General features: G+C 36.7%; 1 protein-coding gene across 1 annotated transcript in view; it reads right to left on the bottom strand.

Moving 5' to 3' along the window:
- The window catches only part of LOC129258767 (intersectin-1-like), a 51,407-nt gene that overhangs the window by 32,537 nt on the left and 1,123 nt on the right, over positions 1–17,747 (bottom strand). Inside the window, exons 2-7 of the mRNA XM_054896997.2 lie at positions 11,187–11,240; positions 9,258–9,338; positions 4,364–4,427; positions 2,949–3,118; positions 1,735–1,884; positions 1,182–1,251 (exon numbers count right to left, since the gene is read on the bottom strand). Of these exons, the coding sequence (XP_054752972.2) occupies positions 1,182–1,251; positions 1,735–1,884; positions 2,949–3,118; positions 4,364–4,427; positions 9,258–9,338; positions 11,187–11,214 (563 nt within the window). The 5' untranslated portion in view covers positions 11,215–11,240. The remainder of the gene's footprint in view (positions 1–1,181; positions 1,252–1,734; positions 1,885–2,948; positions 3,119–4,363; positions 4,428–9,257; positions 9,339–11,186; positions 11,241–17,747) is intronic.

The following is a 17,747-nucleotide window of genomic DNA, read 5'->3' as shown; positions in this document are numbered from 1 at the left end:
CACATGAATATCACACCAAGAACACAACAAAATGGTAATAGAGAGGCCCGTTTCATGAAACTTGTTTACACAAATATTTCCAAAAATAGTTTAAAGTTACTGAAATCCAGAGCTGCCAAGCTCAACAAGAACATTTCAGTATTTCAAAAAGTGAAAAATCAGTAATTTTGTGAGGAAATCAGTATTTTCAAAGAAATACCATAGGACAAAACATAAAACTGGAACTTTAAAAATCAGTATTTTGCATGAAACCATCGGTAATCTCATTTTTCCATACAATTGACAAAATACTGAAAATCCATACTAGCACTGGAAACCCATTGACTCGATTGGCTGAGAGGTAACCTGTCACTGAAATGGTGCACTTGTTATAAACAAGTCCTCATGAAACGAGACCCTGATCAAGAATAAACAATGATAGTGACCAATATAACACAAATGTACTACAGGTGGGTGTCTCATAAAGCTGTTCGTAAGTTAAGAGCGGCTTTAAGAACGATTGGTGATCCTTTTCTTGTGGTGAATGGTATACACCAAAACGTTCATTGGCGTTGTTTAGCGCATAAGAAAGGACCACCGGTCGTTCTTGAAGTCGCTCTAAACTTATGAAGAGCTTCATGAAACACCCCCACCCCAAGGGCTTGATTTAATCCGAGCCAACCATAGGCAATAGCCGTAGGCGCCCTTTTGACTGGCAATGATTTGCATCCTTTAGTTTTAACCATAACTGTAATAAAAAAATATGCCCTATAGTATGCCTTATAGGAATGTGGCCTTGCCCTAAAACTTCAAACCAACCTAATTCTCAGTAAACTTTTTTTTTCCTAATTCAAAGTTGATGTGATGTCAGCCATCTTTGATTCCCCAAGTATTCAAGCAAATGATGGGAAACCTTTTTACAGGTCGATAAAACCAATCTTAAAATCTGTTTAAACCAACCTATTATTAAAAAAATAATAATAATAATCTATTTTACTTGAAGGTACATGTAATTTTAGCAACGGGTGATCCCCAACCCTCATTCTTAGAGCAAATGTCTTGAAAGGAAACCTTTAATTCCAGGCTAAAACTAAAACAAATTCTCATAACACCTTTTCCCCTCCCTCATTTGGAGTTGATTTTAGTAATTTGTGACCCCCGTCCCAAGTCTTCTAACAAATGAAAGGAAACCTCTCTCTCACCTCTCTGGCGAACCCTGCACTGCAGTAGCTCTTGCCAGTGCATTCTGCTGGGCAGAGCCTGCTCCAAAACCTGCAAGGAAAAGATTCAGATCATGACAACATACATGTACATGTATACCAAAAGAAGGGTGCAAAGTTGCAGGGAGTTTAGGGAAAATCACTGAAAAAGAAGCCATCTCTGTATATGCTTTAAAATGATTATGAAGGGAAAGATCACAAGTCACGTCCAGGAGAGTGTTTCATCTGTGGATGTCGGCGCAGAGGACGATAGTGTGGTAGGTATCATGGTACACCATGTATCTTTCTTGGGCAAGTGTTGGTCCTGAAAAGGACGTTCCAAGTTTGGGTGGCCCTTTTCAGGACCAATACTTGCCCAAGAAAGATACATGGTGCACCGTGAAACCTACTACACTATTCTTCTTAGCCATGGAAACCTTAAGAAGTTGCAGAGGATGATCAATCATTTCAAAATTTACACTTGAATTCTGTAATTCCCATAGGCTTGTACAAGGTATATCCGGTTCCAGTAAGCAATGGGTTAGTTTGCACATACCTCCCATATTTGGTGTTGGTCTGTTAGGTAGAGTGTTGAAACTGCCCGGCTGCATCCCCTGGGCAGACATCGCTGGAACCGACATCCCCCCTACACCTGGCATCCCTCCTGCAGGCATGGTACCAAACCCTGTCATTGGTCTCACCATTCCTGGAAGGACAAAGGGAATGTTGGTGATGATCAGAGAGAGAGAGTTCTTTGATTGATCAGGTATTTGAGATGCAATCTCAGTTTTACACAATCAAGAAAACAGATCAGGGACCCACAGAAAATTTTGTTCATTATTAATATTTGAGGTAGTTTTCTTCAGACGGCCATCGCTGTGATTGGCCAGTGGCAAGGTAATGGCACTTGCAGAAGGAGAGTCCGAGGGTCAAAAGCAAGCAGAATTCACTAAGTCGAAACATGCTTCATTGTATTATAACACCACTTTGGGTCAATACAGTATATTTATAGTAATACGTCTATCGGTATATTAATCTGCTAGTGCTGCTGCCTCATATTCGGTCAATCACAGCAGTTTCTGTTTATAGAAGGCTAGAACGATGTAGTCAGCAAAAGCATCATTTTTAAACCGAATACCCATTTTCTTGATGTGTAGAGAAGAAATTTCATATCCATTATATACATGTAGATATAATCAGTAAAAAGAGCCATTAGAATTTATTATTATCATATGTTATTAATTTATTTGTTTGGCGTCAGCTGTGCCTGGGAAGCGAATAGTGATTTGAATCACTATGACCCACAGGTCTGTCTTCCCAATATAACTGATTGGGGGAGTGCAGGCAAACCGCTAGACCGGGTTTTCCCCCTACTCTTCTTCGAATAGTGCAGCGGGTTCTTAATATGCAAAGGTGGTGACTCTCCTCTACACGAGGCCTCCTTTTAATGTCCTATCCAAGGGACAGAGTGCTTTCCACTGTAACATAGCACATAGCATGCATCTATAGAACAGGGAAGGGCATGTTTACATGTAAACACAACACATGCTTCAGTCATATGCCCGGGGTGGACTCTAAGTCTCGAACCCACGACCTTTGGTTGACAGGCAGACGCTTTAACTCACTCCGACAGTACACAAAGGTGCTTGAGCATAAGTGGTATTTGCTGAACAGTCGTTCAGAAAATCTTTTGTAAAGTCATTTTAATGAAAGCTTTAAGAAACAGCTCTCGGGTTGGACTTCCCTTGGAAAGAACCCGTCATCACTCACCCATTGGCTGGACCCCAAAGCCAGGCATGGCAGGAGCCGGGGCCTGCTTCAGACTGGCCGGTAGGGTCCTTGGAAGCTCCCCCTTGCTCAATTTCTTCTTGATGAGGTACATGGCGATGGAGAACTCCAGCTTGTCAAGTTTCCCATCAGAGTTCATGTCAGATAGTGTCCTGCAAGCACACATACACGAGTAAATATTATAAAGAGAAGGGTGTTCAATGCATTGGAACCCGCAATACATATATTTTTCTTTGTTGGAGCTCCAAAGTTTATGTTAAATTTGGAAATTTTCCAAGATGATCTCCTCACTGTCATGTGAAGCAAAGTTTTATTCCTTCCTGAACATCTGGCCCCCGTCTTACAAAGATTACCATTGATCCAATCAATCGTAACTGTATGGAAATCCATCAGTGCCTTATTTTTTTCTACAGGAAATTTGCAAAATGTCCTATGTAAACAAAGGAGAACACGCCAAATTGTCAAGAAATCAATGAATTTATGGATATGCATTCATATCTGGAATTTTTTTGAACAAACATGCATTTCATATGGTGACTTTGCTGGCTTTCCATACATGTAATTGTGATTGATTGGATTAATCATAACTCTTTGTAAGATGCGGCCCAGTGCCCCGTCTTACAAAGAGTTACGATTGATCCGATCAATCACAACTATGGACGGCCAGCAACGTCAACATCTAAAAATGCAAATTTGTTCAAAATATTTTCTAGATATGATGTACATTCATACATTTATTGTTCTCTTGAAGATTCAGAGTGGTTCTCTTTGTTTTAAGGAGATTGTGCAAATCCCTTGTAGAAAAAATTATGACACTGATGGATTTCCATAGAGATACGATTGATTGGATCAATCGTAACTCTTTGTAAGATGAGGCCCTGGTATTACTATTCTCAAGATTTTTTAACATTTATGGTTCAGTCAAGTTGGTCATTATTGCCAAATCTGTCAAAATTGAAATATTGTATAATAAAAAAAAAATGTGAGGGGTTTCATCGACTCTCCATTTGCATGTCACTGAGTTAAACATAAAACTGTTTTGTGAAAAATAAGTGAAACTGATAAATGACATAACTTTAACATATTTATCATCCCAATTTGATAATTTTTTTCAGGGATATGCATGTTTTAATCTTTCTTTTTAATTGATTCAAATCAACAATTTTCCAGGATGGACTTGACCTATAACCTTTCAGGATGGAGAAAGGAAAGGGGGGGGGTGGAAGGATAATTGGGAGAGAGAGAAAGAGGCAGAATAAGAATAAAGGAGACAAAGGTCTAATGAGAGGAAAGAGGCCCAAGAGAGAGGAGGAAGAGAAGTGGAGAAAATAAAAGAGAAAGAGAGAGAGAGAAGAATGTTGGGAGGGGGAGGGGGGGAGAAAGGGTCACTTTTATACCATATTTGGCCTAGTACTTGTGGCGGCAGTCCTGACTGCATGAAAAAGCCTCTAGCAGCCTCACCTGTAGAAAATAACATAAAATATAGAGAAAAAACAATTTTCATACATACTGTTAGTCATCATCAGGGGAAAATGTATTCTGGGGCTGTGAAACTAGGATCCCGTTCTCATTACGCTTTCTAAAACTAGCTTACTGGAAACCGGTTCAGCAAACCAGTTTGGAAGATCGCTTTGCTCGCGTTCCCATTTGATCACACGAAAGTGGTTTTCAAAATCATTTCACTAAAGCGATCTTGTTGCTATGGGATGCTCTCAATGGGGTGACACGTGTCGCTAGAAATACACAGTGTGTAGGGTAGCGCGCTCAAAATGTGCGATGATCGCTTCCCGAAGAACGGTTGTGTGCACGCTAAAACCAGTTTAATGAGGCAAAGCGATCTTGAAAACTACATCGTGAGGTGGTTTTATGAACCAGTTTGGAAGATCGCTTCCAAGATCAAATCGACCGTCCTCATTACACGTTAAATTAGTTTTCCAGTAAACTAGTTTTAGGAAGGTAGTAAGAACAGTGTGTAATATGACTTGTAAGACAAAATATCAAAGCACTACATGCTTATTTTTTAACAATGGTTTAGTTTCTTAATTTTTACATTCAACAGCACTTATACCTGTAACAAATAGAAACTATCCGCTTCAAGACATCTAAAGGACATGTGCATATAGTGTAGACTACTGTCAATCTCGGGGAAGTAAAATAGACATAACGATAATGAATAACTTCCTCATCTTCAGGCCTCCCCTAGTGATCTTTTTTGTATTCCAAACAGTGACAGGGAAAGTCAAGAACACAGTTGCTATTAAACTAATCTTGTTCAATTCTTGTCTTCAAATTTTTTTCTGAATCCCTTGTCTTTTTTTATATTTTTCATATTATTCTTCCACACAGACACATACATAATACTGTATGGTGTGAAAACATTTTCAACAAAACTTTTTCTATTTAATATGTGTACATGCTTGAATGCGACAACAACATTGCCTGAAAGCTGGAAAGGAACGTGTGTTGAAAGTACAGTGTACAAATTATAGTAGGTACTTGTCAAAATTACGAGAACTTTCGCAGGTATTTTTCCAAGGTCGCAGGTATTTTGGAAATGTGAAAGCAATTTACGGGAACTTTTAGCCCAGCGTGTACATGTAGTTGGGCGCGGGCGCCGTGGGTGGCTGCTGAGCTTGTGATTTTGAATCTCATGCCTTGCCCTGCTTATCAGACCGTACTGCGCATGCTTGTAACTTCAGGAACTTATCCCGAAGGGTATGTTTTGGGGCGGTGTGAATGCAGGAATAATTAAAAGTAAGTGTTGAAAATTGTACATATACAATTCCTTTATGTACCACAAGTCCAGTGTACTGTACATGTATACAGGCCTACTGTATAGTACATACTTCAATGAGTTAAGAAAAAAAAAATGAATTTCGAGGGTTGTGTTTATGGTCTGAAAATTGCCAAGTTCTGCAATAAACATTATACAGTGCGTATCAAAAAAAAGTTTACACTTTGAAAAAGCCCTGGGAATTAAAAAATATACGACATGTGGGTATTTTTTCAACATATATTCTTGGGTTTGGGCCTCATCTATTCAATGAAAGTAAAAGTTTTGACAGAATGTTACACTTGAGTGAGCACTGTCCATTTTTGTAAAGCTCGCAGAAATCTGTTTGCGCAGAAATGCTAATTTTAACGCTGTGTCAAGGGGAAAGGCGAAATAAATCTTACCCTGCGAAACATTTCTCATACATTTCACTTGCACTTTATAGCCAATTGAAATAAAACGGATACATTCAAGCATTTTGTAACAATTTTGCCACCCAAATCTAAATTTCAACACTAAGTAAGCACAACCTTTACCCTTTTTGTGCCAGCTGGATCTGAGGACATAACTGAATCTGAACAAAAGTTTATATCAGATATCTCCAGCATTTTTTTACTAAGTTTTCATCATTTAAAGTGGGTTTACATTTCATTTTTCATTTAATACTTGTTTCTCCACACTTTTCCCAAGCTTGACAATGATTAAAAAATTGAAAATCAAGCCTAAGCCATTTCATGTAAATCACAGCTCAGTGTAAAGCAAATATCGTCAAGACGGCCTGGGTGTTTGGAGGAGTGGGGTGGGGCGCAATGCACTCTTCCAAGTGTTTTGGGCAAGGAAACAAGTTTAAAAAGGTAAAATATTTCTTCAAATCAATTTTACTAGCTAAATTAAACATGTTCTTCATGATTAAGGTCTACTTTTATTCGCATTACTATTTCAAAGTTCTGCGCAAATCATTTTTCACTATCTTTTCAAAAGTAAGTGGTGCTCACTCAAGCGGAAATATTTTTCGACAGTTGTATCGTCATTTGCTTAAATGGACCTGTACCAATGTTAAAATGTGGAAAAATCTTCAGGATCTTACAAATGTACAATGTTACCGGATTTTTTCTAAGTGTAAACTTTTTTTTGATACGCACTGGAGAGCAATGAACTTCATTATACCATAAGTACCCACACACATGTAGAACATGTTGGTGCCGATACTTGAGTTTAATGATAAACAACATCTACATGTATGATCTTTGTGGGTTTGCATGGTGGAGTTTATAACGTGGAGAAGGGTTTTAAGTTGTACACAAGCCCTACTTCATCTATAACAGGTACATGTATGAACCCAGACGAAGGGAGGAAATACACATGGTGTGCAAACCCCCTTTCCTGTAATAAAGGAAATGAATAACTCTGAAGGAAACATATACAGTAACAGCATCACACGTGCCACACAACACACTGTTCACCGATCAAGTAACAGAAATCCATCTCCTTATCAACTCGGACATCAGTCTAGGGTGGGAAAACTGTGCCACTTGATCAATTCGCCTGAAGACAACTGTTCTGAATTATACATTACATGCATGTACATGTAGGAAAAGGATGTGTTTATACAAACAGGGCATAATTTTGCTTTACAAATTTGAATAGCATTTTTTGTCATAAGAGAAAAGCTCTCAACTATAAAGTAATGTACAGTCCTATGTAAAAGATACATGTATGCTATAAAAACACTTTATGCATACATATAGCAGTCTTTTAAAAATGTGGAGCTAATTGGGATGCGATACCAGTAAAATTATTCCCTGAACAAATCTTTACTAGCCCAGAAATGTGAACTATCAATACAATAATGACAAGGATGTGTTCACACTAATCTAATGTACAGTGTATAACCCAGAAATGTTAACACTACCTTTGCCACTTGATGAATCGCCTGAAGACAACTGTTCTGAATTATACATTACATGTATGTAGGACAAGGATGCGTTCATACAAATCTTTACTAGCCCAGAAATGTGAACTATCAATACAAATGGGCCTACATGTATAATGTTCACATAACTATTTTTTAAAATGTTCACTCTTTATTTTCTTTCTTTTTTGGGCAAAACAGCATCAGGCATAATGACTAGGATGAGTTCACACAAACCTATAACCCAGAAATGTGAACACTACATGTGCTACTTGATCAATTGCCTTAAGACAACTGTTCTGAAGTATATGTACATGTATACATTACATGTAGGACAAGGATGCATTCATACAAATCTTTACTAGCCCAGAAATGTGAACATTCAATATAAATGGGCCTCCCAGTACATGTATGTACAATGTTCCATTTAATACTTTTTTTTTCTGTTAGGGCAAAGAAGCATCAGACATGGTATCTCGCACTGATACACAGAGTGTTTTCATCCCGGGATAGCTTTGAAGCTGCTGAAAGGGATTTCTCTTCAAGGTTCAAGGCATAATGAGAAGGATGTGTTCACACAAACCTTCAACCCAGAAATGTCAACACTATGTATGCGTTTCATAAAATTTAGCGGTTAATGTTTCTATTTTTAAAGTGTTGCATGCCTTTTTTACCCAACACTGGCAAAAATACCTTGAGGGTGTTCCGTGAAGCTTTTCTTCATACATGTGTATACACAGACAACTGACCAGTGACCCTTTCTTGTGAGCAATAACACAGACCAAATTTTCATTGATGCTGATTAAACAGCACCTAAGAAAGGATCACCAGTCGTTCAGCTTCATGAAACACCTACATGTATATACATGTACTGTACATGTACCTTGTATTTTCTGACCACGGTAGATCAGGATTAATTTGCCAATGAGAGATTTTTTTTTTTTTTTTTTTTTGGGGGGGGGGGGTCGGTCCTACTATAGAGTACAGAAGTGATGACATAAAAAACAAACTTTTTTTTAGCATTTCAGCGTTTTTGATACCGTATTTTGGTAGAGCATGATGAACCCCCCCCCCCCCTACTACAATTTTGGTGGGAATCGGTCCATGGGGGCCCTAGATACGACCTCATGAATACATAATTAGCCCTATTGAAGTCAGTCTATTGGCCTGGTTGTAAATGTACAGTTAGGAACCAGTCCAATAATACATGACTTCAATGGTGCTAATTCATGAGGTCATATCTTGGAGCCCCATGGACCAATTCCCACCAAATTTTGGTTGTGGGATTTTTTTTTATCATGCTCCACCAAAAATATGGTATCGAAAATGCTGATATGCAAAACGTGATAATTGGTGGTGATTTTTTACCTCATTGCTAAGAAAGCATGAATGCTTGTAAGCAAGCAACCAGAGGACCGACGGCTTAAGGTCCTCTCCGAAGGACCTGGTACTGAGGATTAATGCCTTACCAAAGGGCATTAGCGCACCAAGTGGGAATCGAACCCGGGTCACCGGAATACGAGTCCCTCGCTCTACCGACTGAGTTAACGCGCCTCCATAAAATTGATGACGTCACGCTTCGGTACTCTACATGTATATTACTCACCAGTAATAAAGCCATTGACTGGCTTGAGTTGGTTGAACTGATTATCATGCTTCGCTCTGTCCTCTGCTGTTATTCGCCAGTCTACAGGGGCAAGAGAGGGGAAAGAAAGAGAAATTATGCAATTTTTTTATTTTTTACTTAATACAAATTTTAAAAACTACACAAATCGTCAATTTCTTGAAGTAATATCAAAGGTAAAAGAAAGTGGTTGCAGCAAGTAATTATTTGATGAGAAAATCTTTAAAATCACAATTACATGTAAAATGCCATCGTACATGTATTATCCCAGATCTAGCTCCAGTACGTGTTAAATCTTTGTGAAATCATGAAATCCTTTATAGCTGAAAACCGATAATATATGTATGCTTTGATCCCTAACACAAAAAGGCATATGTGGGAAAGTGTATTAATATTGTTTTGAACATTGCCTGACATCTTTATGGAATTCTGTGCTAATTTAACGATTATTTTTAGAACTTAAAAGCAATTACACATTTTTTTTCTAAAACCATTTGGCACTTTTTTTTTAATTTATGCATACACACTTGGGTAGTCATTTCATTGGATCTATTCAAACTTATTTTGAGATCATTACCACCTAACTTGTATTTACAAAAACACAAATTTGCAAAAGGACGATTTATATTTAATGTGATTCATTTGAATAATTAATGTACATGTAGTTTGGGTATGTGGCTTGATTTCAGTGAATCATTTCACTTCATCGTTGGAAACAATTAGGAATATAAAAATGATTGCTCTACAATGTACAACACTGAAGTACAAAGAAAAAATCAGAAAAAAAAGTTATCAATTTCTGCAGAAATACATGTAGGGGTAGGTTTCAGTATCAGTTGCAATCTCAATATCCTACATGTATGTATTTCCTTTGTGATAATGAGCATGTTTTGATAAAACAAATGATGCAGTAAAAGACAATGAAGACAAACGTAATGTACACTGTAAATCAGACCATATCATGGAAAGAATCGTCAGTGGTTATCACTGTTCATTATAAGCTATGAAAATCCTTGCATCCGATTGGCTCAGAGCAAAACTGTCCGTGAAAATCATTACTTATTTCATTAATAAAAAAATAAAAAAAAACAATCTGTTATAAATCTTGAAATATGTTGATCACTATATATCCAGAGTGTATACTGAATACCGATTATTCTCTTTATAGTTTTCAGGCCAAAGACGATGCATATTTACTTCCACACTTGTTTGATTCATATTTGAAATGTAGTGTTTTCTCAATATATATGTCTTTTTAAGGAATGCTCCGGGCTGAAAATATTCATATCTCAATAAATAAGAGTAAAATTCACAGAGCAAAATGTTGAAAATTTGATGAAAATAAGTTAATAACGAAGTTATTGAATTTTAAAGATTTGCATTATTCCGGGGAAAGTGTAAAACAGTTCTAGCATGTCTTCATGAATATTCATTAGGTGGTCTGATGATGTCATATCCCCACTTGTTCTTTTGTATTTTATTATATGAAATAAGGTTTATTCCAACAAATTCTACCAAGAACTTGAGCAATTGAACTGATAACTGATAAAGTGCATTAGTTATATCTTGCTGCAACTTATTTCACAATATAAAAATGGAGACACATTTTTACACATTTTAATGAAAAAGAATGAAACAATTATGATTTCATGTAATAACATAAGAAAACGGAAAGTGGGGATGTGACATTATCAGCCCACCTAATAAATATTCATGAATACATGCCTAGAACTGTTTCACCAGAATGATGCAAATCTTTCAATTCAACATCTTCATTATTTGTTATCCGATTTTAATGAAATTTTCAGCATTTTGCTCTGTGAATTTTACTCTATTATACATGTAGATATTATTCAGCCCAGCGCATCCCTTTAACTAATGAAACACTTTTCATATTAAAAGAAGTCTTACCTTGATGCATGCCCCCTCCCTGCATCATCCTGTGTTGGTAAAGTTTCCAGGTACCTAGCATACACATGGTAGAAAAAAATAGCAGTCAGTCTTCAAATTCAAGTCAAAATAATAATCACGCTCAATTTTATTGAGACGTTCTATGTTATTACATGTGCAAATATTTAGCGGTGATTCCGCATTCCAGATTTACACGTAGGTGACGCTAATGGCAGTTGAAATATTGACGCTTGTGTGTTCACAAACGCATACACATCTTGAGAATTTTCTTAAGTCACACTGTACGACACGAAGGATTCAACAGTGATTCCACACTCCAGATATGTGATGACAAACTGCAGTTAAAATATTTATCCTTCTTTGTTCACAAACACAGCGTAAAGCTCAGGAATTTCCATGAGACGCACTGTACTTCTCGTAGACTAGTTTAAGCAATGATTACACACTCCAGAGCCCCCAGATGTGATGCTGCATTCTGCAGTATTGTCAAAACGTTCATCCTTTCTTCGTTCATAAACACACACCATACAAGTTGAAAATTTCTTGAGACACACTGTACTACCCAAACAGTGATACATAGAAGTGATGCCAACTGCAGTATGTCTCCTACTTTGCTCACAAAAATTAATTTTGCCCTGAAATTTGAAGAGGTTGTACAAAGGCTATCACGACTCTGCTCCTGTGTACATTATGTGTACTTACTACAGGAACTGTTCTTGTACACTGTACATTAGAAGACATCAATGACCTAGATGACTAATAAAAGTTGCCAATCTGCGTATAAATAGCAGCAAGGCAGATAGGTACATCCTGACAGGGGGGGCTACTTCCCCCTCACAAATCATAGGTGACAGGTGTATTAAGAAAAGACAAGGCCTGCAAATCATTTGCTACATGTAGATACTGTACAGTGAAACCTGCCATAGCAGCAACCACTTGTATAGAGGGACCACCTTGGCTCCATTGCACAAAACTTGCTATTACAGAACTGTAAGTAACTTTACTTTGCCATCCGATGGTAACTTCCATAAAATCTTTGGATTCTGAGTGGCTATTTATCATTGCTCACATTGTATACAAAACATGTTGTATGTACATTGCTGATAGTGATAAATCTTTTTTAAATCAATATCTCAACAAAATGTTCATGCAGATAATGCCTCATTGAATTTTGCATTTACTGAAGCATGCTCCTGTACATGAAATTTGACTTCTAAAAGGAAGGAAATGTCTTGTTGAGAAAACTTTGAGTGACTAATCTCAAACAGCATACATGCACTTTGAGGTGAAGGTGAAAACTGGTTTGGGAAGAGATGAGCTTTACACATGTAACTGTGTGTACATGTTTTAGAGTCTACTGCAAAGGAACTGTGTCTGTATCATAGGCTGCATCAGGGGGGAGGGGGGGCAATTAAAGAATTCATACACTTGGAAGGGGGCAGGTAAGGGGGTGGTAAGCGCAGCCTCAAATTTGATAGAGATTTTTACTCGCACTATTCATCTGGGCACTTGACAAGCACAACTAGTACGGTAATATGCCAATGGCAGTCTGTACTTTACAGGAAGAAAAGAAGAAGATACATTGTAATTAAACAATTTATACATGATGACTAGACTACAAGCTATCTGTCAGTGTTGATAGGAGAAGCCACAGTGGTGAATGAATCTAGTCTGGCTACTTCCAACTCTGCATTATGGATGATGCAAAACCTAGTCTGTGTCTCCAAAATACATGTGGGGGGGGGGGGGGAGGTTATACTACATGTACTTGTATAAAGTTAACAGGGATGTGCCTGGTCAAGGTATGGAACATTTGCCGCAGAAGATGGGTTTATAGGGGTTCAAGGTCCAGTCCTCAAACCTCTGCCCCCCCCCCCCAACAAAAAATAATAAATAAACAAATAAATAAATAACATAAGAAAGGATCTGAGTATACACTTTTCTATTTAAAATTAAAGGATATTCAAAGTGCTAACCCCCTCCTCAACAGGTGTAAGTACTACATGTAGAACTCTTTCCTACAATTGAATGCTAAAATGTTATAATTGATCACAATTATAGACCTACACTGTACATAATGAACACTTTTTATCCTTTGAAATTCCATTCCTACCCTTATTCCCTATTTAATTAAAATTTCATTACTACGAGTGACATTATTATCAAGAGTATGAAATTTTGGAGAGGAATATCAAATTTTTTTGTTAAAGACAATAAGTTTCATTCCAATTTTTTTAGAACCATAAAAAAAATTGTTTGGGAAAACTAATATTCCTGATTGTAAACCAGAAGTGCATACCGGTATTCACTTTCCAGGACTTACAAGTGATCATCTTCTGCAAAATACAGTTTGTGCAATATCACTGTCTAATCACATGTACATGTACAGTAACTGCTGTTTTCAACCTATTGCCTATAAGTAGATACAACACCATTGGTCAAATGAAAATTTGGTTCATAGGCAGATCATATTTCATATGGAATATAGAGTACATGTACATTGTATTGTAAAGTGGATAGTTGATGAAATGGGTACATTTTTATAGCCAATAGGACAAGATCTGGAAATTAGACAAAATTATAAATGGGTTATTAAATAGCAATAAGACCAAATCATTATTTTTGTGTCTAGACAAGCTATTAAATGGGCTGTTGCAATTCATGTATAAGAGTGAAATTCCAGAGCAGATTATTGGTATCTTTGGAACAGTTTTAAAAGGTGAGGAAATAAAATATCCTTATTTGTTTTAACCTATTTTGTAAATATCAGGAAAATAAAGTAAAAAAAATTATTCGCCCAGGGGTCAAACTCAAGGTCAAAGTAAAGGTCAAAAGGTCATAACCTTATACATCGCTCAAATACATATTTGATGCATGTTTTGGAATTTGAATTCCTCTCTGAATTACCTTTTGAATGGTGCCTGTTTCATGAAACTTGGTCAACTTGTTACGAGGCAATGGCCATTTGAAAGTTAAAGGTCACACCCATTTTTGTAAAAACAAAGAGAAAAGGGCGGGCCATAGCACGAAAACCGACAGACCGATCGTATTAATTTGTTTTTGTTTTGTGCTTGGCCCATGGGAAATTTTATCTGTACCAAACTTCTACAAAAACTGAGAGGGTCCGGTGTACCCACTGGGTTAAAGGTATTGTTTAACTTTGTGAGCAGCCGATTTAAAAAATTCTCAAACCAAGATGAAACATGTGTACATACAAGTGCATGTATTAGAACTAATAAACCCTGAAAACAACCATTATTGAGAATGAAAAGCTAAAGCTACAAGGAAAACCCCGATTTTGTAAATAGGCGTCTTATAGACGCCAAAATAGTACACATAAGTGTATGGGATGAAATTAAGATGGTGTTCTCGGTCACTTTATATTTCAATTTTTGAAACACTAAATAATTATTTACGAACGCAATTTTTTCTGGGCTTCATTTTTGTAACATATCACACACACAGGTGACAAGTGTGACCTTCTAGCTCAGATTTTTTAAAAGTCAAACCAATGTTTTTTAATAACCAATCACTTTAAACCAGATGGAATGACCCAGGTGTCAGTGTGTTTGACATCATTTATGTCATCGTGGATCTTGATCTGGTACAATTACATATTTTGATAAACTGATCTTTGCAAAATCCTGAAAAAATCTAAAAGGAAAAAAACGAACACACTGTATTAAAGAGAAATTCCAGTAGTTGCAGTAAACACTGATTTCATGAGAAAGTCTGTAAAACAAGGCTTAATTGTCAGTATATCATCGAGGATCTAGATCTGGTACAGTTACATAAACTGAACTTCGTGAAATCTTGAAATCTACGCTGAAAAATGTTCAGACTGAAGATCCCCAACACAGATAAGCGCACGTGGGACAGTGTATAATTATTGCTTTGAATGTCGTGCCCGACGCTCTACCCGAATCTGCTGATTCTCAGCAATTACACAATTTCTTCCAGAATCCTTTGGCACATACGTTTTATTTATACAAACAGACACTTTGGTGGTCATTTCATTAGATTATGTACGAACTCATTTTGATATCGTTACCAAAACTAGCATTTACCTTTAAGCACATGTTGGAGAGTGTATTATTATTTCTTGGAAAAAACACTGGGGCCCGTTTCTCAACACCTGGACAAGTTTAATTTATCCACCAACCACGGAGTTCCAATCTTACTAAACCCGTTTCACGAAGGGCTTCCTAACTAGAATCCCTTGATATCGATACTATCGGTAGAAAGAGCAGATGAGACGTAGCCTTAGTCACAAAATAGCATTATTTTTTTAAAGCAAAAATATGATAAAACTGCAATTATTGTGATTAATTTGGAAATACATCTAATCAAAATAATAGCACAGGCAAAATATGTACCATGCATACTTAAACCATGAAGACTGGAGCATTCAATTGCAGAGAAAATTAAATTATGAATAATTCATTTCATGACTAAAAAATCACATGTGGACATTGAGATGGGTATCCCGGGATAGTAAATTTTGATAGTTTACGAAAGTATACAATTGTTTTCTTTGTAAAGTAATGATAATTATACGTTTATTTATGGTTCCAAACATCATCAAAATATAGTTTAACATAAATTTTTACATACCTAAACACACGATTTGACGAATTCTTTGCATAAATTAGAGATAGAATTTATCAAAAATGTTGATAAGTGTCTGAAAACGACGAATACGAGTCCAGTTATGGATAACCTGACGTGGTAAAATCTTTATCGATTCCATTATTTTATTAAAAAATGAATGGTTTTGTTGCATTTTACCAACAGTTTTTATAGTTACTGTGCATTACAATTATTATTGAATGATCTATCACACAAGTTTTTCAATGTAATTTCAACTTCTATTAATGATTACGTAAGATTATAATTTTCAAATTTCGAGGCACTTTCGCATGTCATAGTCTACCCACGTGAAGCCACTATGTCATTAAGAAAGAAGTTATGACAGGTTCAGAGTTGTCATAAAATAATATTTAGTCAGGTTGTTGTCCCCGATCTTGGCAGAGGGCGTCGTGAAACGGTAAGCGGACAAGTAGCTCACCATCTTCGATTTAGTCAAGAAGTTAGACTTATGACGGTGTTGAGAAACGGGCCCCTGATATTTGACTGGAATCACAAGCTTATTTTCCTATTTTTCAGCAATGACACAATTTCTTGCTGAATTTTATGACACAGTATCTTTTTCAGTGCAAAGATACACTTGGATGGTATGAACCCATTTTGAAATTGTTACCACAGAGGCATTTATCTTAGAAATCAAATGTACGTACAAGAACATTTATTGATTGATTTGGTTTGCATTTTTTCCCCCTGATTTTAGTGGCAATAGCATTGATTACTACTTGCTTTATCTATTTTAAAAAAAAATAACAAAACCCTTTACATGTACATGTACATCATGACATCATTTATCATTATTTTTAATTGAACAAAGAATAATTCATTCAATATTTGAAAAATAATGAGCAATATTTTCTTCCACCATACATGTAGACCAAATCAAATATTATTATTTTTCATCACAGAACATAATTGACAACAAAAACAAAAAACAAATGATCCATGTGTGAAGTTTTGGTTTATCAGGTCAGACATAATTTTTCTTATTTCTTTCTTAACTTAACATATTGCTATCTGCTATGGCATTCCTACAAAAATTGAAAATTTATGATTTGTGCAATTTGCCTATTAAAAGGAACATGGCTTTCAAATTCACTGACATAGGCATTTGTGATTTGATGATTATTCATGTATTCCTTTCAAAATATTCATTTTATCACATCCAAGATGAAGAGTAATAAATAGAGCCTTCATAATCACTGGTATTTGACAGTAGCCTAAACAATAGTCAAATGTGCCAAAGGCAGACAATAAACAGATTTCCAAACTTTATCCCTGATGTTCTATTCTAGTCACCTGGTCTATACAATGCCTTTTGCTCTTAGAATTTGAATACCGTACTCTACTACTGGTAAAGCTTACGCAACATCTACATTTGAAAATGATAGTGCTTATCCTAATGAAAAATCACAAAGGTCATTTGAGAAAAGTTGATCATGAGCTAACCGTGAACTGGCTTATTAACAGATGGGATACCGCGGAGCATATCAATTTTAAATCTGTCTAGAGTAAAACCCCCAAACATCGGACGATTCCAAATATCGGACGGAAATGACGTCAACTCGATCCTCCCCACAACTACAGGGACCTGCACTGGCGGGGGACTTGCATGCATTGAGATACATGAACATACCTACTATTGAACTGCACACACAGTAGATCCAGGTTGCTGCTCAAACAAATATTCCAGGGGTAAAATCCATGATTTTGACTTCCAAAGTGGCAAAGATTCTTATGACCCTCGCTAATTATGGACTCCAGAAGAATCTCTTAAGGGGAAAGTGATTTTCGCCGGAAATATCACCGCCGAGACCGCACCCATGTTCGATCTATCGCAAAAAAAAATCTGCAATGGCCGCTGCAGGGTTCCCCATGGCAGGAAATACATTGTATGGCACGATCCCAAACATCGGA

Source organism: Lytechinus pictus, chromosome 4, assembly GCF_037042905.1.
Source record: "Lytechinus pictus isolate F3 Inbred chromosome 4, Lp3.0, whole genome shotgun sequence".
NCBI lineage: Eukaryota > Metazoa > Echinodermata > Echinoidea > Temnopleuroida > Toxopneustidae > Lytechinus > Lytechinus pictus.
Note: the sequence above shows the minus strand (reverse complement) of the source record. Positions and strands in the feature narration are given on the sequence as shown.